Source organism: Dicentrarchus labrax, unplaced genomic scaffold, assembly GCF_905237075.1.
Source record: "Dicentrarchus labrax unplaced genomic scaffold, dlabrax2021, whole genome shotgun sequence".
Lineage (NCBI taxonomy): Eukaryota > Metazoa > Chordata > Actinopteri > Moronidae > Dicentrarchus > Dicentrarchus labrax.
The window spans coordinates 4,773,477-4,799,399 of NW_026136709.1; the positions used below are offsets into that span (position 1 = coordinate 4,773,477).

The 25,923-nt window shown below is 44.2% G+C and overlaps 1 protein-coding gene across 2 annotated transcripts in view; it reads left to right on the forward strand.

The window, feature by feature from the left end:
- Positions 1-15,468, forward strand: part of znf438 (zinc finger protein 438) — a 49,337-nt gene extending 33,869 nt beyond the window's left edge. For both annotated transcript variants that reach the window (XM_051411340.1, XM_051411342.1), the window contains exons 3-4: positions 10,522-12,315; positions 12,510-15,468. In XM_051411340.1, the coding sequence (XP_051267300.1) occupies positions 10,550-12,315; positions 12,510-13,107 (2,364 nt within the window). In that variant the 5' untranslated portion in view covers positions 10,522-10,549 and the 3' untranslated portion in view covers positions 13,108-15,468. The remainder of the gene's footprint in view (positions 1-10,521; positions 12,316-12,509) is intronic.
- The last annotated feature ends 10,455 nt before the right edge of the window (positions 15,469-25,923 follow it).

Genomic DNA, 25,923 nt, shown 5'->3' on the forward strand with positions numbered 1-25,923 from the left:
TGCCTGCTGCCTGTCTGATGAAATTCTGCTTTTGCTTTGACAGTGTCACCACCAAGTGTAAGCGTACTTGTTTGTGTTCACCTCTCCTTTGTAATATTACCTTTTCACCTGCATATCCAGCAGCTTATTCCTCCCAGAAAGGCCATCTTATGTTAAATAAGAACAAGCTGCCTCACATTGACCTGCTTTTAGAAGCCCAGGCTCACCTCAACAGGAGAAGAACTGTTGGGATCATCTGCATATTCTTTTGATCTTGCACCGGGTCTCTAGGAGCACGTCATTAAGGAAGTTTGCACGACGTTCCCTCTTCCTCTCATCGTGGCTGAAGCTCCACCACGTGCCTCCTTCTCTGCTAGTGCCCTTCACTCCATGGCAGCTCCTTCAAAGTCCTCTACCCTGCTACCGCCCTTCGCTTCAAAGCCGCCCTAAGTTGGGTTGAAAGCCAAAACCACTCTTGTCTGTCCTTCACCGCTAAGCTGACGTGTTTGTGTCTGTGTTGTGTTGCCCTTGGGGTGGGTTACCTCCACCCCCACCCCCTCCATCTCATCTCTTCTCCTCCCCACCTTGCTGTTTATCTGTCTCTGAGCTCGTCACGTCCCTGAACCTGCTCTAATTAGCATCCCACACAACACTGTTTATTTACTCAGGTACCGACAGAAGGGGAGGGAGGTGAGAATGAAAGAGAGAGTCAGAAAAAGGGGAGAAAGAGACAGAGAAAGCCGGGAAGAGGAAGAGAGAGGGAGGGCTGGGAACAGGAAGAGAGGGAGAAATGATTCAGAGAATCAAAGAGCTATGAGACTCTCTCTCATAGCGGATACAGGGGGTAATGATAGTTAGAAAAAGACATGATGCAGAAAGTCGAGAAAGTGAGAGACAGAGAACTTTCCCGCCTCTCCACGCCTCCTCTCTGCCTTTTCCAGCGTTTCATCTGAGATGCAGAGTGCCTAAAATTAGCAAGCTGGCAGCTTGCTTCCTTCCTTCCAGGGCCCCCATTAAAGTTCTCCCATTGCGATGAGTGATCATTAAGGTGGGACCGGTAGCGCAGGTGTTTTCTTAGTGTCCCAGTCGAGGTTGCAGTGGCATCACTTTTCCTTGGCAGGGGCAACTTGAAACAAAAACCCTTTGCAGTCCTCATCCGTAGGAGTGTTTGTGTGTCTGAACAGGTTTTCTACTTGTGAGTATGCATATCAGTGCATTACTGCACATACTGCACGTCTGTCAGTAGAGATGGAGGAGCAGATTAATGAAGGAAGGAAGAAGGGAGAGGACTGGAGGACAGTGCCCGATTGTAATGGACATGTCCTGCTGTTTGCCTCTGCCGGCAGTGCAGGTTGCAACATCTTTGTGTTCATCAAAGATTGCCTGATTCAATAAAAATTTTATATACATATATATATATATATATATATATATATATATATATATATATAAATCTTTTGTACATTGTTCCCTCCATTTAAGGTCTCAATATCCTTCAACTTCACTTTCAGACAGTCTTTCCTCAAAGGCATTCATTGTAGGAATGTAAAGATATGTTGCGAGACAATTATGTGAAGATTCAAATCGGTGAGATGAAAAATTAATTGTGATATTAATCGAGGTATCAAAGCACAAAGAAAAGGAAATATGCATTGTTTTGTAGTTTATACCCTACCTTGGAAACAAATAAGTCTTAATTTGTCTTCAATCTTCTTTTGTCGTTTTGTGAGCCCAGTGTTGTGAATTGTACTAAACCATAAGTTACGTGTATCATGACATCCCTAATTCACTTATGTTGCATTCAGTTGTTCGCACAAAAATTGACAAGGTCCTAGTTTCGTGACGAATGAAAATGAAGAGCTTGAAAAATAAGGTTAAACCCTGTCTAGCTCTGTGTGATTGTTGGATTGTCACAAAACTCATCTGATGACTCCTCCACGCTCCAGGTCAAAGCAGATTTAGTTGGATGGTCCGACTAACACTCTTTTTGAAGCATACCAAGGCCTTTAGGTCTATTGCTTTTGCTCTAGTCTATGCATTCTTGCGCACCCTACTGCTAAAATCCACATTTACACGATTGTCACAATCATGTACAGACCTGTGCGTGCCTCTCGACAATTGAGACATGGTCTACGGTTGACCAATCTCCTTGTTGTGGCTCTTTTTTTGATGATTGGTTGCCCAACAGTATTTCATTCCAATTCATATTCCGTATTCTCGTCCAGCTGTCACCTCCACATGGTCTTGATATTTGGGTTATGCCTCTCAAACTCTGGAATTTTGGTGGATAAAAGTCTCATCATAATATGCGTTACTACTGTTGCTATTACTCTTGCACAACAGAACTATTTGTTTCAGCTACCGCATTGGTACACAATCCAATGTCATACATCCACATTACCCCTTTTTCCACAGGTCTTAATGTCTTCTGTAGCAATCTTATCAGCATATTCCCTGCCTTGTTCCTGTTGGTCACTCGGCAAAACGTTCTTGCAGCAGCTTCCTGACAACAGTGACCCTGCACATTTATGAAACAGAAGCACAGACAGTGCTTTTTCACAGACTTAAATTCAGCAGAGTAGCATTTTGAATTTTCCATCCTCATGGCTGTTGCACCAAATGATGGCCCAAGAACTACACCCACCATGACTAAATTAGGTCTGGGATAGTAACTGAAATAGTCCCTTCCACTTGAGGTTTCAATTGTGGGAATTTGAGGAATATTGAAACTTTTAGTTGTTGACGTTTGACACATTTCCAAGCACATTGGTTGTCACCTCACTGCACAGTTTTTTTTCTCCCTTCCATTTTTCCACCACTCTTTAGTGCTGTTTGACCTATTCGCCAGGGTCCAAATGTCACGGCAGAGGGAAAGGTCAAGTAAAGGTTCAGTGCTGAGCAAAGTCTGGTTGGCTAACGCAGTGCTGGCTGCCTGAGGGGGGAGCACGTTAACACTTGAGACCTTGAACACACACCTCTACACGCATACACGCACTCGGACACACTGCTGTCACCTCCACTCCATGTCGACGCCACTCAGCTCCGAGCCGGCGGCCGTGTTATCTGTGTGCACGTGACTGTGAGTGTGTGTTTGTGTATGCAGTCTTATGCTCATTTGGTTCATCTGTGAGCATGGCTGATTGAGGACATTACCGCTTCCCAGGGATGACACATGGCCTTATTGGACATCGGGTCAAAGGTCATTGGCTGTCAAGGGTTTACAGCATCCTGCCTTCAAAGGGCACTGCCTCATTTTTTTATTGAGCGTCCAGCTTGTCCATAGTGACCACCAATTCTGAAATCCTTACACCACGGAGCGCCTTTCCTTGAAGTGTGTATAGAAAACAGTTACAAATGAAAGTGAATTTTCTTACTTGTGAGATGTAAGTCAGTGAAAGCAAAACAACCAGTCTCAGTTCAGCATATTCTCTTCAGAGGAACGGCAGGTTAGCAGGGGGATTTCTATATCGATTCATCTACATCCACATGCAGGGCAGAGCAGCGGGATCCTAATTGGAATGGATTTCTCCCTTGCATTGATTTGCTCAGGTGACAGTGGATGACATACGGTTGTGTTTGTGCGCATGCCATGAATACCATATGGTGCTGTAATGTTCTCTCTTGCAACACCTTTCACTGTTTGCTGTCCGGTGAAAAGGTAAAAGGAGCAGCTGACACTACCATATCGGCTTGTGTGTGTGTGTGCACCTACTCTCCCACTCTTGGCCTTCTCATTCAGCAGAGCTCTGAGATGAAACAAGGACCTCTGCAAACACTGATTTCATTTTCCCCATGACCGCCTTCGCTCCAGACCCTAGCTCCCCTGCACGCCCGCACACACACACGTACACCTTAGCCCGGAGAGCAAAGATGAGCAGTTAGCATGCATGCAGGAAGAAGCAATCGAGCACAGATAACGCTTAAGTTCACTCAGGAGGAAAAAACAAATGGAATGATCTAATTCCCTCTTGCACTGCAAGATTCCCAGAATGGTCCTTTATTGTGCTTTAATAATGAAAAAGTGTGGGAGAGTGTGTTTTTGTTTTGTTTAAGTGTGTGTGTCAGTGTGTCAGTAATCCCACACGTGTGTGTGTGTGTGTGTGTGAGGGAGAGAGGGGGAGAGGGATAGGGAGGAGGTTGGTGAAAGATGGCCGCTGGACATGGCTTCTCACAGCCGGCTGGCCCCGACCCCCCGTGATCTGCCCTCTTATCTAGCCCAGATCCTGGCCTTTCATCTGGGCTAAAACCTGGGGGAGCTTGGCCTCTGCTGGGTTTTTATCCCTCCCTCCCTCACACACACACACACACACACACTTCATTCCAGACCCCCTCCATCTCCAGGCTCTATCTTTGAGTCCCAGATGAGCGTCGCTCTCACCTACAAGGCAGATAACAAACCTCACACCATTCTGCTCTCTGCTCTACTTTCCTCAAAACACTTTTTTTTTTTTTTTTTTTTCAAACTCACTACAAGAGAAAAAGAAACTACCTCCCTTTCCCTTTTTTATACTGTCAACAAACTCTATCCACAGACTGACATTTTCACATGTGGATGTTTTTTAATAACCTAACCTTTTTAACAACAGGTTAGGTTGTCTTGTGTTTGAGTTCTGTCTGCAGTCTGCATAGACTGGGAGCAAAATGCTGGACTTTTAAGAGTAGCTGGCTAAAAGCAAGACTGAATGGAATCAGAGAATGCGTCAGGGATGCTACCAAAACACAGCACTCTCCATGTTTTGACATGTCACAGAGCAGCGCTTTCACTTCCATTCCATTCCATTCCAGGTGGATGGCTGGCCTGTCCCTACACTGCCCTCCTGCTCAACCCTGACCTGGTTCCAGCATAAACACCAGACCCTCACCTCTCACCCCTCTGGCTTTACCTGATAATCTGTCTCTTTCTCCCTCAGTCTCCCACATTCTCTCCAGAAACCAGGTTTTTGCATCACCCTAGCCCTGACCTCCGACCCCAGTCAGATTAGAGTGGTTGGCGTTTCAAATCCAGCAGCAGATTGAGTAGCATCTGTGACCTCTCTGTACATTTCTCCCTTTGCCCCACTGTGCTATACCCCCTAGGAGTCAAGACAAGGGCGGTCAGATCTCACTAACAGTTAGACGTAGGTTGGCAGTTGAGGGCATTTGCAGGCACTGAAACAATACTGTAGTTAATGGGCTAATGCAAGTGCCCATGCTGTATAGGTGCGTTGCAGAAGCTCTGGAAAGTACTCGGACCCCTTCACTTTTTGCAAGCTTTATTGCGATTTCTATTTAATACACTAAAATATAGTTATTTTTTTCCCCATGAGTCTACACACAATACCCCATATTTACAGTAAAAATATGTTTGAGAAATGTTTTCAGATTTTTTAAAAATCAAAACACGACATCTCTCTTACATACACATTTAGTGTCTTTGCTATGGCACTCTAAATTGAGTTAGGTGTGCCTTGTTTTCTTTTATTATCCTGAAGATACCTTATCTCTAGATACTGTAGAACTTGATTGGAGATTAATTCAGTTGATTTGGCATGATTTGGTAAGGTCCAGTGCTTGTTGGACCAAAAACCAAGCCATGAAGGAACTCTCCATAGAGCTCTGCAATCAAATTGTGTTGAGGCATTTATTTTGGCATGGGTATAAAACCAACTCGACTGTGAATGTTTCTTGGAGCACATGAATGTGGAACTACCGAGACTGTTCCTTGAGTCCAGAGAAGAGAGCTGGCTGTGCAGCCAAAACCAGTAATCAGGCAAGAAGGGCCTTGAACACGGAGGTGACCAAGAACAACTCCGGACACTGAAACAGTGTTTCAGGGGTCCTTTACAAAGATGGGAGGAACCTGCCAGAAGGACAACCATCTCAGAAACACTTAGACAGTCAGGCTCTTATGGTGGAATGGCTACATAGAAGCCACTACTGAGTAAAAGATATATAACAGCAAGCCGAGACTTTGCATTTAAAGGACTCTGAGAGCATGAGGAAAAGGATGCCCTAGTCTGATGAGACAAAAATTCTAAGCAGAAGGTCTGCTGTTTCTAAAGCTTTCAATCACATATCTCATGGTTTCCAACTTAAAGAATGAAACATTTGACCTGAACAAGCCAGGTATTGCTCATCACTGTACTTATGACAACGCAATTCAATTCAATAAAATTTTATTTGTATAGCGCCAATTCATAACAGAAGTTATCTCAGGACACTTTTCAAATAGAGCAGTTCTGGACTGAACTCTTTATAACATTATTTACAGAGACCCAGCAGTACCACCATGAGCAAGCACTTGGCGACAAGGGCAAGGAAATACTGCCTGTTAAAAGGCAGAAACCTAGGACAGATCCTTCGGCTCTAGGTCGGTGGTCGTCTGTCTCGACCAGTTGGGGAGACAGACAGACAGACAGAAACAGTATTGGCAATGGCAATCTAGCAGGACCATGGCAGGAGGCTCCACCAGGATCGATAAGAACCTGTGAGACGAGAAAGCACAAGAACTCCGGGGAAGAAGTGAAGTTAGTAACATGCATTAATGGGACGTGAATGAGTGCAGGAAGAGAGGAGCTCAGTGCACCATGGGAAATCCCCCGATAGTTTAGGCCTATAGCAGCATAACTAAGGGATGGTTCAGGACTCACCTGATCCAGCCCTAACTATAAGCTTTATCAAAGAGGAATGTCTTAAGCCTACTCTTGAATGTGGAGAGGGTGTCTGCCTCCCAAACCACAACTGGAAGCTGGTTCCACAGGAGAGGAGCTTGGTAACTGAAGGCTCTGGCTCCTGTTCTACTTTTAGAGACTATAGGAACCACAAGTAGCCCAGCATTCAGAGAACGCAGTGTTCTAGTGAGGTAATAGGGTACTATGAGCTCTTTAAGATATGAAGGGGCCTGACCATGAAGAGCTTTATAGGTGAGGAGGAGGATTTTAAATTCTATTCTAAATTTTACAGGGAGCCAGTGCAGAGAAGCTAGTACAGGAGAGATGTGATCTCTTTTTCTAGTTCCTGTCAGTACTTGTGCTGCAGCGTTCTGAATTAATTGGAGCGTTTTAATGGACTTATTGGGGCAACCTGATAATAAGGAGTTGCAGTAATCCAGCCTTGAAGTAACAAATGCATGGATTAGTTTTTCTGCATCTGTCTGTGATAGGATGTGTCTAATCTTTGTAATATTACGTAAATGAAAGAAGGCAGTCCTGGAGGTCTGCTTTATGTGGGAGTTAAATAACAAATCCTGAACAAAGATAACTCCAAGATTCCTGACAGTGGTGCTAGAGGCCAGGGTAATGCCATCTAGAGTAACTATGTCTTTAGACAGTGAGTCTCTGAGGTTTTTGGGGCCAAGAACAAGAATTTCGTTTTTTTCTGAGTTTAACATCAGAAAATTGCAGCTCATCCAGGATATTATGTCCTTAAGACATGTTTGTAATTTAGATAATTGATTAATTTCATCGGGCTTGATCGATAGATATAACTGCGTATCATCTGCATAACAGTGAAAGTTAATGGAGTGATTCCTAATAATGTTGTCTAAAGGGAGCATATATAAAGTAAATAGTATTGGTCCAAGTACAGAACCTTGTGGAACTCCATGACTAACTGTAGTATTTATTGAAGATTCATCGTTAACATGTACAAACTGTGAACTATCTGATGAATATGACTTGGCAATGGGGGTGGCAGCATCAAGCAACAAATGAAGGCATCTGAAAACTTTCCAAGACAGCGTCATTTGTGTAGTATTGACAAATACTGAAAATGTCTATTTCCTTGAGATTTTTTCCCCCCTGTAGGCTGTTAGTTTCTCTGAAATAAACAACTGTCCCTATATTGAAAATTTATTAAAATACCACTTGAAGGGAATTAACAGAGTGGTAGCACTGTCTTGATACAATTCTAGCCTTTGTTTTTTGTCTCTGCCTTTGTCTCTGCTGTTCTCCCATCTGAGTCTAGCTCATCATGATCAGATACAGGTTTACAGGTCTGGCTATTAAGCAGCTGTAGCTGTTTTCTTCCAGTCAGTTTGTCTCTTTCCTCTGCCTCTCACAGCACTTGAATGCCACAAGAACCACCTCAGGAGAATAGAGAATGATGATGACAGGGCAAGTTGACAGTTACTGGTACATCCACAAGCCTTCTCTTCCTCTCTCCTCTCTCATCTACCCTTCTTGTCTACCCTCTCTCCCACCCTTCTTGTCTACCCTCTCTCCCATGTGGCTGAACTGCAGAAGTTGTTATTATGCAGATGGCAGAATTCTGAGAGGAGCATCTCAAAATGTGAAGAATAATGGAGAGAGGATGGAAGGATAGAAATGGGTAGCCTTGAGTGCTTCTTCAAATACCGTAATTATATTGGTTGGCCCACACCAGTAAAAGAGACTTTGTCATTGCCTCGTTCTGTATAGTGAATAACTATGATGATACAGCCTCAGGCCACATCTACACACTCACCTGTTGTATCAGCGTACTTCCTGTAGTAGAGCTCAGTGAGTGAGAGCTAAACCAGTAGCCTCTAGGGATCAGTACAAAGCTGTACTACAAAAATACCAGCTGTTGTAGGATCAGTTATAGATACACTTGGTCTTAGCAGCTTTTTCTTGCCATTGTACATCTCTCTCCCTTGTGAATTTGATATACTTATAAGAACAGTGCGTGATAGAAACATCAGTGTACATAATCAAGTTAGATGTTGGTTCACCTAGCTGAATACATTTGCATATGAATGAGCAAAATTGGTGGGACTGGCTTTGTGTTTGAAAATCTATTACCTTTTTAGGATTATGATGAATTCAATGTGGTCTTAGATAATATCAAATGCATTGATTTTCTTCAAAGATCAAACATGATATCCCCCTTCAATGACCATGCTGCTCCAGTACTTTTCCTACTTTTCCAGGTGGAATGAGATAAACCAAATAGTAAAGCTGAACTTGTTTTTGCATGGAGTTCCTTGTTGTCAGGTGATGTCTGCTGAATCATCTGTGACAAACGGATTATAGGCCTACTGGCTGCTTCTCTAGCTGTTGACACACACCTTTCTTCCCCCCTCATGCCCAACTGTAAACTTTCACATGGTAGAATTAATTGCCAAACGTTGCCTCTATCCCATTCTCTCACTTTCTATAGCCACATAAAATGCCCAGAGGAACACACATCCCACGGTTTTATTCCACTCACTTTTCAGCCAAAGTCACAGTCAAACTGGAGTCAACTATCCACACAGAGAAGGAATATCTCCAGTTTTATGGAGTCGTAATGCGGTAGGGGTACTGTATAAATAATCTCTGCGCAGAAACACTTCCAGCTGTTAAACAATATGCCCTTTGCAGTTTTTCTTTTCTTCTCTTTCTTTTTGAATGTATAAAGCGTCCTGCCCAGACTGCTTTGAAAATGAATACTGAGGTTTTTTTGTGTTGAGAAATGATGTTGTTGAATGTTTGCCTTTAGTGACACCTCCAGATTGTTGCACTTTATGCTGATTAGTATTACAGAGTGGAGTTGGAACTCTGCCTGTATCAAACGTTGCTATTGAAAGTCAGGTCATAATGTGAAATTCAAACCTCAGAGTCTGTTTACAATTAGGCCCTTTGAAACATTCCACTGTAATCTCTCCCTCCTTTTGATATAAAGATACAGTATTGATATAAATGAAGGGAATTTTGCCTTTGTTTTTAAAGCCATACCTGTGGCTTTTGATTGATGGATGGAAACTGTACAGCAGATTTAGATAATATAGACTTGTTTAAAACCTCACTCTGAGGTTATAGTTTCCCCATAGACTTCAGCAGTATTTTGTATCAACAGTCAGAATGGCGATCCACAGAGTGAAACAGCCTTATCCCCAACTGGATAACCATGAAACGTTGTTTGTGTACAAGGGAAGATAAAGTAAATCCAGGGCTTTTTTCAGGGGCATCCTTCTTGCCTTTGGCCAGGCTACAGTGCTGGTCAGTGGAGGGGGAGATGAGAGGGGAGTCCCTCTTCATCTGGTAAAGATCCTGCCGTTAGGCAGCTTTCATGCTCCACCGGCTGATCCTTCCAGGAAGTAGGGGGGGGGTATAAGGAACCCCCCACAGAGCCCCAGCATGTATGCTGAGTCCAAATCAAAGGGGGCAGTCTGTCCTTAGCCTGGGGGAGAGTGAGTCTGCTGTATGTGTGACCAAAGAGACATAGGTAATAAGACTGCTTGTCACACTTTTGCAGATGCCTGTATTTTTGACAGTGCATGTTTCCTTCTCTTCTGATTGGACTGCACAGTATTAAAACCCTAAACTGAGGCCTTGTGTAGTTGGGTCACATTTATGCTCATGATTTTGGCAGATTTCAGGAGAGACCACAGGAAGTCATGCAGCCATCTCGATTATTCCTGTTAAGTGCGTTAGATCAAACAGATTTAAGACTGCAATCATACACGGTGTTGCAATGTTGGCAGTTATTGTCGCTGTGGAAACTTGAGGTTAGTTGGTTAGGGCTAAAAGGGAAAGTTAAGGCTGGAATGGATTGCTAGTCAATGACTAATAAAACTCTGTTTCTTTTGTGATTCTGTTTCAGTTGGTAACCAGTGAGTCCAGACCTTCAGATGAAGAGCCTTCAGTTCAGGAGCATTGCCCCTAAGGCCCCAGCCGTGGTGCCCTCCCCCTCCCCTGCGGTCCTGTCCTGCCAGCCTCCCTCTTCCCTCCCTGAGGCTACCACCGCCTCCAGTCCTAAGTCCATTATTGTGCCCACTCAAAACTATGCACTGATGCAAATAGCAGGTCAGGATGGCACTTTCTCTCTGGTGGCACTGCCCCCTTCTGTCTCCTCTCAAACACCACAGCAACAACAGCAGCAAACCCAATCAATTCAAAAGAACCTCAAGTTGCCCATTCCCAGATACCAGCCAGTGAGAAGCAAGGGGACCACAGATAAGGTTAAATCACCACCACTAGCTGCCAGGGTGAAAACAGCTTCCAAGGTTGCTGTGACAGTGCAGACCAAGTCAGTGGGGTGTGGAACATCAACAGGGATGAAGAAAAAACAGGAGTCCAAAAACACAAAGGAAATCCTCGTTCCCAAAGAAGAGCCTTCAGAGCAGGTAATTCTGATTGACCCAGCCTCGTCTGACATCTCTGTCACTGCTCTACTCCCAGACAATGCTGTCCTGTACCCGGGTTCTCAGTTAGAGCGAGCATCAGATGGCTCTGAACGACCTGCTACAACTGGCCTTATTCAAAACCTCCAGTACCCCCCTGCTGCTGTCAAAAGCTCCACAGGCAAATCTCCGGAGGAGAGTAAGACTACAGTGAGGCTGTGCCAATCTAAGCCTGCTGCAGCCCAGCCCCAGAGCAGTATCACTGTCCTGTCCCCAGCCATCTTCAGCAAAGCAGTCCAGATTATCCCATCCCCACCTAAGGGTAAACTGCCCATCATGCCCTACTCTAAAATGAAGAGCACCCTTATCCCAACTGCCAAACTCAATTGCAATTTGTCCCCAGAGAAGACCAGTTTCTCTAGCCAGACAGGACTTGCCAGCCCCTTAGATCCTACATCCAGCACCCTTGAGACATCTGAAGCCTTGGGTCACAACCAGATGCCAAACTCTACTCTACAGCCACAGACCAAGACCACACTCATGCCTGTTTTGGGAACCCTCCAGAAACCACCTGGCAAGAAGAGGGGGAGAAAGAGAAAGACAATGGAAGACATCTTGGCGTTTGAGGCCAGAAAGAAGAGGTCCTTGTCTTTCTTCCGTAGAAGGGTCCCAGAGAAACCGCCAGCAGTTGTTCCAGGCTCCAAGCAAAAAGAAGTTGATATTTCAAAGAAGTACCGCAGCATTCGACCCAAGCCCATGTTGGTTATGGAGACAGTTCCCCAATTGGTCAGTTTGCCTGCCATTACCCCAGATGGTCAAGAACAGGAGCTTGTACTTGGTCATCAGCTCCCTACGAGTACCACAACCAAGGCCCTGGACTGTCCTCCCCAACCACCCCCATTAACCCTCCACCTGAGAGGTGCCTCCCATCCAAGAGTGTTCATAGGCAGCCGTCCACTGCACCGCTGCCCCACCTGCAGCCGCTGTTTCCAGTTCAAGCATCACCTCCAGAGCCATATAAACAGTCACACCAACAGTCGGCCCTACGTCTGCCCAGTCTGCCGCAAAGCATACGCTCACTCCGGCAGCCTGAGCACACACATGAAGCTTCACCATTCTGAGGTACGCCCGCGTCGGTCTCTAGGCTGTGAGTTCTGCGAGAAGGCCTTTGGATACGTGGGAGTTTACTTCAGTCATCTGAGAGAGGTCCACAAAGTGGTGCTGACCGTGGAGCCGTCCATTAGCCATCATGAGGATGATGTGTCTGTGGAAGGGTGAGATTATTATCGATTTAGATAACTCAACACGTGCACATACTTCATTGTGACCATAACCTTGTACCAGGATTTATGCACAGATGTTAACATATAGATTAGCGGCTTAAGATACTGATTGTTTGCCTAACCAGGTAACTTTTTCCAAAAACTCATAACAAAGTTGTAAATAAGCAATATTCATTCTTTTCCAGGGCTAACTCACCGGAGCCATCAGATGAGCAGGATCGTGAAGACCCCGTGGAGCTGCAGATTAAATGTGGCCGCTGCCAGACCATCACTCCCACCTTTGCCGACATGAAGATGCACCTGCAATATGTGCATGGGGAGGAGGACCAGGTACGACCTCACGATGGCCAAGCCCTGCGAGGTGGCCGTGAGGCTGAGAATGAGCTGGTAAAACATGCTGCCCACTACTGGCGGCAGCTCAACGAGAAGCGTAACCTGGTCAAGTGTGGCAGCTGCGACGAGGAGTTCTTCTCCTTCTCCAAGCTTAAGAGGCACATCCTGTCCCACCACCGTGGAAGGGAGGGGGAGGACAGTGGGACCCTCTCATCACAAGACAGGGGTGACAGCCTCGGGATCCTTGCTGCAGGTATGGCCTTTAACTGTGTGCTTTGCAATGAGGTTCTGGACACTAAAGAGGGGGTTATGGAGCACTGGAGGAGTCGGCACCACTGCGAGCAGCCCAGCCTGCTGTGGGACGCTTTGAGCTCATACTCTGGCCAAGAGGAGGGTGAGGCGGACGGGGATCTGGACACTCCTGCTCCAAGCCCACACTATCCAGCCTAGCCCTTTGAGAGCATCGAGTCCTTTGCTATGGCTCCTCCTCATACACGCTCAGTCCTAACAATCAGCAGCACAGGGATGGAGAGTTTCTCTTTGGTCTTTTAGCACAAGTTTCATCTTTCACCAGTTGAGGTATTTGACTTGGTCCAAAAGGGGGAAAAAAAGAGAATATTAAGCTAATGGTGAAAATTGACCTTTGTGTTACAATTCATAAGGGATATTCTCTCTAGGTCAGAGAACCCAGTTTTATAGACAATATTTTTTTTATGTTATTATTTTGATTGCACTGTTCTGTTTTGGATGTTTTGTTTAGAGGTATGTATTTAATATCCTATTGGATTTTTTTTTCTACTGCTTATTTAAATGTTATTAGAAGGGTAATTTATAAACTGTCTGACACAGTAAAACTGTTAAAAGGTAATTTCACCCAAACACTTACCTCTTGTGACATCTAGTATGCAAATAATTTGGTGCTCAGTTTTTGATATATCTGTATGTGATTTCTGCCTCCACCCCAATGAAAAAATACTTTTTAAATGTTCAACAAAATCCTCTAGCAGTGTCCCTGTTACTCTGTGGAGAGAATTTGTTTTGCCGGTAATTTTTTATCTTGATTTGATAGTTATAGTAGAGCGATGACACGTAACAAGAGAGAGAGAAACAACAAAGGTCCCCGGCAACATTTCAGTTCATGGTTGATATCTTAACCCATCAACCACAGCTCCACATTTGTAAAAGGCAATTTTGATTTTGATCCATAGACCTCCATTTTATAGTGATGGAGGCAGAAATCTCAAAGATGACATCTTGACTGAAACTACCCAATCTGTATGTCTGGATACCACTGTAGGAAAGTGAGGAAATATGTTTGTTTTTTTAAATTTGGGTGGACTGACCGTTCAAATACTGAGAAATGTAAATCTCATAACAAGGGCACACTGTCTACTATCACACTGGCTGACAATTTATCTCTTGGCCTTGGATTATTACAGGTTAAATGAAATCAGACGTGTACCCGATTCTGTGATGTAATATTGCTCCTGTAATTGAAAATCGATATTTTCAGTCATGACTTGAACTTTCATAGTCTGATTAAGGGCAGTATGAGGGTCCTCTGTAAACCTGGACCCATGAAGGAACACTTTCTTAACCAGCACCCAAGTGACATCCTTGTGGCCTTCTGAAAAAAAATCGGTGTTCATGCGTAATGTGGCTTATCGTCAGTGTGGTCCTCTGTAGGCCAAGTTCTATCTCCTTGACTTGTTGATTAATGCCTATATGTGTATTCTGTGATATGCCAAGGGTCTTTACACTAGTGATTGTAGAAGTGAGTTTTGCATTTAAGCGTTTTAACCACTGACGGAATACCTTTTGTTGACTTAGTAAATACGCAAAAGAAACCATCGAATTGCCTACCTGTTGTTGCCAGCTCATGTACGCACCTGTGGAATTGTGTGCACCCAGACTCTATTATTAGAGTTAATATAAACTGTTGTCAAGTCCAGAAAAATATGCTATTTTATACTCTAGATTAATACAGAGGTCTTTTAGTATATTTAAGCTTGTTGTCGGTCCTTAAGGAATCAGCACTAAGACATTTGTTATGTTTGCTTCTTCTAATTTTGGGGATGCTTAATGTCTTGTTTCTTGATTGGGAGGCCATTACTACATGGCAAGTAGCTCTGCTAACATTTGTCTGTGTTTATCTTTCATATGAAGAAAAAAAAAAACATCACAGGGTCAAAGTGAATGTACCTGAATGTTTTAAAAACCCTACCAAAAGTATATGTATGCTATATAGACTAATTCTATAGATAGAATATATAGATATATTGAGAAAAATATATATATTTACATAGAGTAACTAGTGAATCAGCTGCTTTGTTCTGTCACAGGGGAGAGGAGGGCAACAAGAGATGAATATATCATTGCCACAACAGGCAACAAAAGCCATGTAGAGCTGTCCTTTCTGACACAAAACGTAGGACTTTGAATGAAGGGCAAAGCACTGATGTGTACATGTCACACTGACTGGGTAAACTACGGTATGCTGTACTACTGTTCGTTGAATGCGATGTTTGAGTGTTCATCAGTGAACTGTCCTTTGTTTTCAAGCCCTCAACACAAACCAGGAAGTGACAGAATTAAGGTTCAGACTCTTCTTTCCTCAGTTAGATGAGAAACATACATGACTGTCAGCACAAATCGGAAAGTTTAAAAATCCCATATTTGGTGATATAATGTTGTTTGGCTCACTTATGTTGACCGTGTCCAAAAAAAAAAGACTGAGAGTGTTGTGCTTGTGACTGTTTGTGTACCTGAAAACCTGATGTTTATGAGAATAAAGATATGCTTTGTTGAGGACTTTATGACTGTAGTGCTTTCTTAGAACACTCCAATACATCTTACAATTACAGTGTTATGGTTCCAGGAAAGCTGAGAGAGATTTAAGTTCTTGGAAACTGAAACACTTAAAATAGTGAAGGGGATAACCCTAATGATTATATTATTTTTGATGAATTGTTTGGTCTATAAAATGTGTAAAAAAGCAGGTAAATTGCCTATTATTTTCTAAAGCCCAATAAGACGTCTCCCAATTGTTTGTTTTGTCAAACCAACAGTTAAAACACAAAAGATACAGCTCACAACAATAAGACCAAGAGTCTGCAGTAACGTTAGTGGTGCTGTACTTAACTAATAGTGATTATACCTAAATGATAACATCAGCATGCTGTTTAAGGTATGCCTCTATGTTAAACTGCCATTTTTCTACAGTAGCCCAGAATGAACAAACTGAACATTGGCTTTTTCACAAGTTTCTCCTACAAACTTGTAAGGCCAGTGGTATTCAGTTAGTTGCAATCTGCAACTTCACCGCTAGATGACACTAAATCCTTTACACTGGTCCTTCAAGCGGGTATAATGTTGATCATGTTCACCATCATAGGTTAGCATCTTAGCATGGTAACATTTGCTAATTAGCACTAAACACAGCTGAGGCTGTTAGGTATGTCATTTTTGCAGGTATTTGGTCATAAAACAAACTACTGGACAAATGAAAAATTTCTGTGGGGGCATAAATATGTGAACCAAATTTGACAAATTGTTATAAGGAGTTCGGTCTAAACCTGCTCTATTTGAAAAGTGTCCTGAGGTAACTTCTGTTATGAATTGGCGCTATACAAATAAAATTGAATTGAACTGAATTGAATTCAAGCCATTCTGCAGTTTTTGAAATATTTCTCATTCAAATTGGTGGACCGACAGACCAATTGCTTTTGAGAGGCTGGAACCAGAGAATGTAAACAAATGCCTATGACAAATAACTGCCTATTCACCTTTAATAACAAGCAGAAATACAGAATAAAGTTATCTACATACACACTTAATACCCTGCAGACGTGAACGCCTTACAGAAAAATGACAGACAGACACAGTGTAGGGTTGAGGCAGACCGGAGGGTAGTCACTGTGGATTCATCAAAAGAGACTGGCAGAATGGGATTGATATTTCACTCTGGAAAGGTGAGCATGTGTGCAGTATGTAAAGGTCAAGCAAAGTGGGATAGCCAAAGGGCTTTTAAGAGCCTACATATGCCTTACCTATGTGCTCCTCCCCTCCCAACAGACCTTCCATCTGTCTGCTTTAGCATAATCAAACCTACAGATAAGTGTGCAAATGTTCCTACCATTTGGTTTTAATGCACATCAATGTATCTCTTTTACTAAATAGGCCACGCATGATCCAGGTTACAAAGACTAGTTTAGAAATGCAACATGATAGTGGGTTGGGGACCATGTTTGAAAGACTGGAAGTTCAGATAAAGGTAAGGTTTCCATGTTCTGAGAGGCGCATAAAAACAATAGCTGTATGCCTTGTGATGGCTTCATATTTTATGAATGGAGCTGACTTTAGTTGTGATCTCCATGTTCCCTCTGCTTGTCTTTTCTGCTTTGCAAGATGCATTTAGAGAAACAGAAACACTAAATCACTCTTTTCAAATTCAACAATACATTTTCTATTAGTTTCCATGCCGTCAGAACCAAAAGCTCTCTACTCTGCTGCAGGCCCAGCCCTGGTAGTCATTGCTACACAGTTGTGGAATGCAGGTCCTCAGCTCTAATTGATTTGAAGGCACATGACCCTACATCAAAGGTCAAAGAGCACTTCTGCTGTGATTTCTACTCAAGCAACAGCCCAAGAGTAAGAGCAACTCCCCGACACAAAACAACCTCAGCTAGGTTTGCGTTAAATCGTCAACTTCTTCAAACTCTTTATAAAAGGACTCAAAGGTTTCAAATGAGAGTGACTCAACTTCAGGTGACTTTCAGCTCCGGTGGAACACAGATAAAGCTGCGACATCAGTACATATCGGGGCCCAATCTAGTGCCGCCATCGCACCACGTCGCAGGCGCAGATAAAAAGGAAAGCGCTATACGGTGATGCATATTTCCCTTTAATCAGAGCTAACATGTACCACAGCCGTCACACTGCACTCCCACCTCACTGTGGCTCTCAGGGGGACAGGGGAGATCAAAGCCACCCCCCCGCTTGTACATGATCAGTGGGAAAGAAGGAGAACTGGGGGCTGCTCTCTTTCTTTCCCTCGTTCTCTTTCTTTCTTTGGGTCTCGGAGCTACACCCCCTTCCAACACTACTGTGGCCCTGGAAGTGTTGAGAAAGGTGAGGGACAAACAGCTACACTGCTTTTTTAATCCAGTTCAGAGAGAAATGTTGAGCATGTTGATGTACTAGTGCCAGAAGAAATCTACTTACTTCATGTGTGTACCTGTTTGGCTGTCTCTCTTTCATGTAACCCTGACGCAAAGATCTAGCAGGGAGGAAATAAGACCGCTAAGCAACATGCAGGGAGACGTGGAATAACAAAACTGGCTTCACTGGAAGAATGCCGGGGGAGATTTATAGGACAGTAAAAATGTGACCCACACTGACCACAGATGTTCTCGAGAACAACTTAGGTGGGGTGTAATGTGAGTGCAACATGCAATCTTTTGGCTAACGGAAGCTTGACTCCCACCTTCTCACTTCTCACTGTTGACGCTCCATTGCCAGTCTGTCTTAATACACTAACATCCATGAAGCTGCTGTCGGCACGTGCAATATGTTGGTGATACGTGTGCACATTCATCAAAGCGATTCTATGGTTTCATCAAAGATTTATAAGCCCTCCTGGATGTCAGGACTTAGATGTACAAATCGGTAATCCCACATCTATGAACTCTGCCTCCATCTCTCTCTCTCTCGATCTGGAGATGTGATCCGCCCTTCCCTTCCCTGCTGCCTCTCGGTCTCAGGTTTCAAAGCGTCCCGTCTCTCCTCACCCTCCCAGATTAGTCATCTAATGAGCAGCAGGGCTGATCAGGTGAATAATTGATGACAGGCGGCTGGAGAAAGGCATCGATCCGAGCAGGGCTGTGGCTCTAAATGGAGCAGGGAAGGAGACACCTCAGGAGGATAAGCAGGCACAGGTACATCACTGCAACACTCTGTGCTGTACGGGCTGATTGGGATTCAGAGTCAGTGCTTGTGTCAGTTTCATGAAGTGGAAAAGGATAAAGAGCCACCTCTGGACGACATGGGCCTCACCAGTTTTTCCCAAAAGCATGCATCAGGATCCCCATATAATGAAACTTTGTTTCACCATATTATGGAAGAATGTTTGCTGTCATTAGGGACCTTGGTCTGAGACTATTTAGGCCCGGGGCATATACATAAAGCCATCCAATCAGATGGGATGGGAACCGCAATTCATAGTTAGCTTGTGGGTCTTACCTTGGCGATCAATATCATAGTAGGCGATGTGTGTTTGGATGTCAATCTGCAAAAACTTGTCTTTGACATTTATGAATTCAATTCAATTCAATTTTATTTGTATAGCACCAATTCATAACAGAAATTATCTCAGGACACTTTTCAAATAGAGCAGCATAAAGAATGTGCTTGAGGTCCAATTTATTCATTTCTCCCGCTTCCGCTCCTGATCGGACTTTAGTGAGGGAGGTGTGGGTGGCACAACACAACAGTCCTCTATTGCTATGTATTTGCTAAACCATGCCCACTTTTAAATAACGCTTGTAATTATACATTGTCTGTGTATTTATTTTTGGCCCAGAAATACTGTATGCTACACACATAATACTCATAATGCTCATAACTAGTTATTTTGTACATGAGCTAGCGAACATGAATATACACCAATCAGTCATAACATTCTGACCACTGACAGGTGAATTGAATAACACTGATTATCTGGTTATCATACTACCTGTCAGTGGGTGGGATATATTAGGCAGCAAGTGAACATTTTGTCCTTAAAGTTGATGTGTTAGAAACAGGAAAAATGGGCAGTGTGAGGATTTAAGCGACTGGTTCAGAGCATCTCTTGTGGGGTGTTCCCGGTCTGCAGTGGTCAGTACCTATCAAAAGTGCTCCAAGGAAGGAAAAGTGGTGAACCGGAGACAGGGTCATGGGTGGCCAGGTCTCATTGATGTACGTGGGGAGTGAAGGCTGGCCTGTGTGGTCTGATCCAACAGACGAGCTACTGTAGCTCAAACTGCTGAAACAGTTAATGCTGATTTTGATAGAAAGGTGTCAGAACACACAGTGCATCACAGTTTGTTGGTATGGGGCTGCATAACATTATGACCACTGTCTGTCACTTGTAGGCCTATTGTCCAGAATGTCATTTTACCACATGGTCATGTAGCACTGATGATGCAGGATGGTCACCAAAACTTTCCAGTTGATAAATTACTTCTAAGTCCATTTATCCTCATCTTTCCCTTTTGGTTCATTTTTGAAAAGCAAATGTGAACAAAACTAGACCAGTTTTCCTTGAGAAACTCCTACAAGTCATTCTAAAAATACTACTAGGGCTGTGAATATTCCGGTATTTCATCTGACCTGATCTGGTTTGATTCTTGGGGTCACGATTCAGTTCAGTAAATAGGGATGCTAATTTCAGGATCTACTCCAGTCTGCTGTACGCTAAGGAAGCCTTTCGTACTGAATGAGTCATGTCAAGCTCCTCCTTCTCCATGAGATTGTAGAATCCATAGTGCACCCAAACACTTGGCTGAATTTCTTGCTGCTCCATTGTCGATGGGCTACCAACTCCAAGAGCTAACATTAGCAGCGACTGACCAGCCATTAATCACATAGCCTGCTGCAACTGTATCGGAAACAGCACGCAGCACCTCAACATTACCAGCAGTGTGAATTGAATCAGAATCACAAAAAAAGTCAGGATTCTTCCATTAACAAAACTGTTTTCCCCCACCACTACACTTAATGTAAGCCTAGATAACAAATGCTTGGATGGTAAGCCACATTAAGACTAAAACTTCCAAATGAAGTGCAAATGAATGTGCTGAGAACAACTCACTTACAGGTTCACATCAAGTACCTTTACTAAATACATATCTTTCTCTCCTGTTCCATTCCCAGTCTGGATCCCCATGCGCTTCAGCATGAGAGACGACTGCACAACTAACAAAGCCATATCAAAAATAAACTTTTGATTTGTAGGAGACATTATTTCTGCCAAAGGAGCAAGTTCAACCAACCACTTCAACTTCATACATTCCAGCAAGTGCTTACATGGAATGACGGACAGCTTAAACTGTATCAGAGAGATCTCCACCCTGCTTGCATCTACTCTGATTTAGCAATAAAACATTTTTCTCTCCAAGATCGGGCATGCAAACATTGAGACTACATGGACTTTAAGACAAGCTTGATCTGTGTGTGAAATGTAGCAGTTTAAGAGTGGAAGGGGTTGACCCAACATGCACTCAACATGCAATCATTCCTGTACAGGAAGAGCAACAGACCTGATCACTCAACCCTACACGTGGGACACTGTATTCTAACAACATGGAGCTGATGGACGGTATGTTGGTGACATTGCTCCGAGTGAGCCCGCTTCTCCTTTTGCATGACGCTTCGATGGGGAATCCGCTACGGGGTGCTGCTCATTGCCTTTTGGTCCAGATGGTCAAGAGCTCCCAGTGTTCAGCGGGGTAGGCGCCGTTCGCCCAGGGGGACTCCTGCCATCTGTTCCAATCCTCTCCTATCTTCTCATGTAACTCTCTGAGCCTCCATCCACTCACTGTAAGGGTTCAGATCTGTCTGATCCTTTCCCATCCTGTGTTTTTGACTGATGAGTAAATAAAATCAAGAACCGCTCAACTTGAGATCGAAGCATCTGCACAGACGTACCGGGAGCTGCAGAAAACGCTGCCTGTATTCTGTCATGATGGGCCTATTTTACCAATGTCCTGTCCTCATTCCTTGCTCTCACATCAGCTTCTATTTCTGCTACCTGTGTGTGTGTGTGTGTGTGTGTGTGTGTGTGTGTGTGTGTGTGTGTGTGTCAGTGTACTGTAAGAGTGTGTGTGTGTGTGTGTGGGTGTCCGGCAGAATTCAAACGAGACAGAGAGCATCTTTCTGGAGTCATCTTAGCTCCGGGGAATGTGGCGAGATAACCGGATGCTAATGCTGCTCTTCACCCGTGGGGAATTACGTCTGCCTGAGCAGTAACCTACATTTACTGAGCAGTCTTACACATAAGGTTAATGAATCAGGCCTGCTGGAGGACGAATGGGCCCTTCATACTGTATGAACATACACACACACACACATATAACAATCATCAATACAATCATTCCAGACACACTCACAAACAAACAATGAGGTTTCTGTTTGCTGTAGTGCAAAAGCTAACAAGGTTAGCAAGTAAGCTGGCATCTGAATCTGTAATTTATTTATTTAGTCTGGCTCCAAGGAGCCGTGGGCGTGGACTAATAAGAGGAAGAGGGTTCGTCTGAACAGCACTGTGTGTAAGAGTGTGTGTGTAAGAGAAGGAGAGGTTTTGATTTAAGGCCCATCATCCACCCGTTGTGTTTCTTTTCACTCCCACCTGCAATTAAGACAAGAAAGAGACAAGTGGGGAAATTCTCATCACTGATTTGATAGGTTAATTAGCTCATGCATATGTATTGTCATACGCAGTTAACTACAGATTGAGTAGATTAAAGAGGATGGCCTGGATTCACGGCATTTTGTTCAAAGCATGATGGGAAGGGGATGTGTTGGATTACATGGTAAATGAGTTGAGGATGGGTGTGTGTGTGTGTGTGTGTGTGTGTGTGTGTGTGTGTGTGTGTGTGTGTGTGTGTGTGTGTGCGAAACAGAGAAATATATGTTCCTCACCTCCACCTCCACCCCCATCTCATCCCCTGTCCCTTCCCCCACAACGGTGACTCTGGCTGGGATCCGTTAACCGTCTCCCCCCTGGGGAAGACCGCCATCCGACTCGGGTCGTCAGAATCAATTATACTCATCCCCCGTTTTCTCCTTGGCAGCATTTACATGAGTCACATTTTTCAGACCCCGTCTCAAGCCTCCACTTTCCTTCCTTCCCTTCTTCCTTCATGACACACCTCCCCACCCTTCCCCACCACCCTGAGGCCCCCACTGTCAGGACCCAGGAATAATTCCCCTCCTTTTCCGACGCTTTCGGGAGGAAAACGGCACGAGGTGATAAATCTGTGGCGATGTACTGTAGAAAAAAATTAAATGAAGGAGAAGAGAAGGGAAGCCGGGAGGCTTGGCGCTGCTGCCTGTCTGCTCAGCACAGCAGAAAAAAAGAACAGTCCATCCCAAAAGGAGGGAGATAGAGGGGTTGAAAAGGGGAGTGGCAGGGTGAAACGGGACAGTAAAAGAGAGTTACTCACCTTGGACCCTGTGTGCTTGATCCTAAAGGCAGCTGAGTTTGCTCACAGGATATCATACAGCTGGAAGCCTTAAACACTCCTGAGCCAGAGCTGTAAAAACATCGTTCAACATGAATGCAAAGCAGAGTCACCTTAGACCTTAGATGCTCAGCTGTTGAAATAAATGCTCAGGTATCACATATCTTATTGAGAAGAACAAGAGATCTATGACCAAGGGCTGATATGTGGGAGGGTTCGTGTCCATCAAGATAATCAATACCATGTTATTCACTAGAGCACAGCCAGGGAGAGGTTCTGGTGCTCCCAACATTTCTCATATTTACTGCCTGACTGATTTTAACAGCTCATACACCATGGCCAGGGGGAGGAGGCGTTCGATACCAACTGTACCGGGCATCCACAGGCACCACGAAAATACTTAGGAAGCAAACCTGGAGTGTTTACCTGCCCCGATGAGTAACAGAAAATTCAAACAATGCAGGGCGTAATTGGCATTGATGCACTTTAAAGGCCCTCCTCCTCCCCTGCAAACACCTGCAGCCCATGAAGCCGGGTGGCCCCCTGGGAAATCACACATTAGCATTTAGCCGTTTCATCTGCTGCACTAATCAGAGCCAAACGTTTCAATAATACAACACAAGAACAGTTACGCAACCCAAAGAAAGGGGTGAGAGAGACAAAAAGAGCACTCAGTGAAAAGGCATTTCCAGAGGTTGCGAAGCATTTGGCGCCTGTGCTAAATGGTTGGATAGACCTGGGTGCGGTAGAGGGTGAGCCAGTGACCCGGACTGACCTCCCGATTGTTTTCCACATAACCACAGTGTGTTGAAATCTGTGAGATTTACCAACTACCACAGCAGCTCCAAAAATGACTTTATTCTACAGTCTCCAGCCATGCTATCAGCTTGGTGGGGCTGTACTCAGGCAACATAGTGATTTGAGCTAAATGCTAAGCATGCTAATATGCCCACAGTGATGATACTATTTTTACCAGGGTTAACATCTTAGTTTACCATTTGCTAAGTCCGACTGGGGATGTCCATAGTTGACAGGTATAAAGAACTGCACAGACTTCAAAAATGTTTTACCTGATGATGGCACTAGATAAAAAGTTATTACAATTTAACCTCAGGGGAATATGAATGTCTAAACAAATTTCATGGCAATCCATTCGATAGGTGTTGAGATGTTTCACTCAAATGTCAGGGGATCGCCAGGGTCATTAATATTCATCGTCTGAGAACCATGAATGTCTGTACAAACTCTCTGCCAGTGTACCCAGTACATGTTTCACTGGATGGGTGAAACGTTGACCTGCTGGTGGCACTAGAGGAAAAGTCAGGTGACTACAAGTATTTGTCTGGGTAGCATGGAAGTCTGTACCAAATGTAATTTAACCGAACAGTCATATGACAACATTTCAGTCTGGACCAACGTTGTGAACTGACAGACTGACAATGAAACCGGCGGTAAAGTTATGAACACGTGTTTCTTCTCAAATCATACCTGAACTACACTACGTGGCTGTTCATGCTCACCCTAACACTAGTTCACACTAGCAGGTTAGCTCGCACCCACTCTGGAACCACCTACCTAACAATTCATCAACTTCACACAGCTCCCCCCCTTTAGACGCCAACCTCTCCTGCAGTCTGTGCTCCCTTCCTGGAGCTTGGCAGCCCCTGATCAGCCTCTCTGGCCTGCAGCGAGCAGGAAATGGCCTATTGTTCTGAGATAATGTGAAATATAATGTTCCCCTGCACTCTTGGAAGCATTCTGCCCTGACAGCCTCATCGCTGTGGGCAACAGTAGGCGCCAAGTATATGAGCACCTGCCAAACAGAGACGTCCATCAGCGGTGCTGTGATGCTGGTTTACAGCAGAGAGAGGAGAGGGGAATCCCCCGAAGACTTGTGGGAAAACAAGCACCTCTCACACAGCCGTTTCACGAAAACTCACCTCCGCCCACTCAATACAACCTGGGAGATTTTCTCTCATCTCTCGAAGCACATGTGAAAACACACCTCGGAGTGCATTTGAGGCGATGCAGAAAGTGAGGGTGAAACTAAAACGCTGAGGGAGAGCTTCTTCATTGTTCCCGCTGGAAACAACCCAGAGTCAGACACTTACATCACCGAAGTGCCTGAGCTCGGCAGATTCATTCCCTTACAATCAGTTCATCAATCCACATGATAAAAGCTGCGGCAGGCAAGCCAACAAGAATCACAGTTTGTGAATTCACACCCTCGCAGACACAAGTAAGAAATTAGACCCGTTTCCAAATGCGACCACACGAGTTTCAGAGTGGCCTCGCGGCACATCTCAACATGACGAGGCCCCTGCATTTAGTCAAAAGTTGAAACTCCCCTTGATCATTACAGTACACTGCGGGGCCGCGCTCTCTCTGCTGTGGAAACAGTGAGGAAGTTTGTTTATTTGACTGATTCACTAGCCAAAAACTCATAAATATCCTTGGCAACGGTACAGATTAACAAAGCGCTTTGCAGAACAAGAACAGCGGTGAGCAAGAGAGGGACCTTCCACATTTGTAATGGAAATAGAGCAATATATAAACCTAAAGGCCTGCAGGAATAGGTTTATGAACACGACATGAGTAACCACAATTTGTCACTCTCCCTTATTCTGCTCCTCACGAGTATAAAGTCAGGACGGCTCGTGCATTAGCAGGTTATTACTGTCATCTTACCTAAACTTACAACATTAGTTCCTCTGAAGGATAATTATGGGGCTTGTATTTCAAGTCCTGATGGAATAATAACTGTATCCAAGAAACTTTATTTAGGATTGCAGCTCAACAGCTTCCAGGACCTTCAAGTTAAAAGGCCTTTGCTGTTACTTGGGGTAGCGTTTCACCTTTTTCCACACAGTCTATTCAGCTGTTGTCTGAGATAACGCGTTCTCAGAAACCATGAAGAAATGCTCCTACAACTTAAACATTTTCAAACAGGATTCTCCATGAGGTGAAATGTGTAGAGGGCGGCATATTCAGGTAATAAAGGGTGTAAATCTGTCAGATTAGTGACAAAAATGAGAGTGTGTGG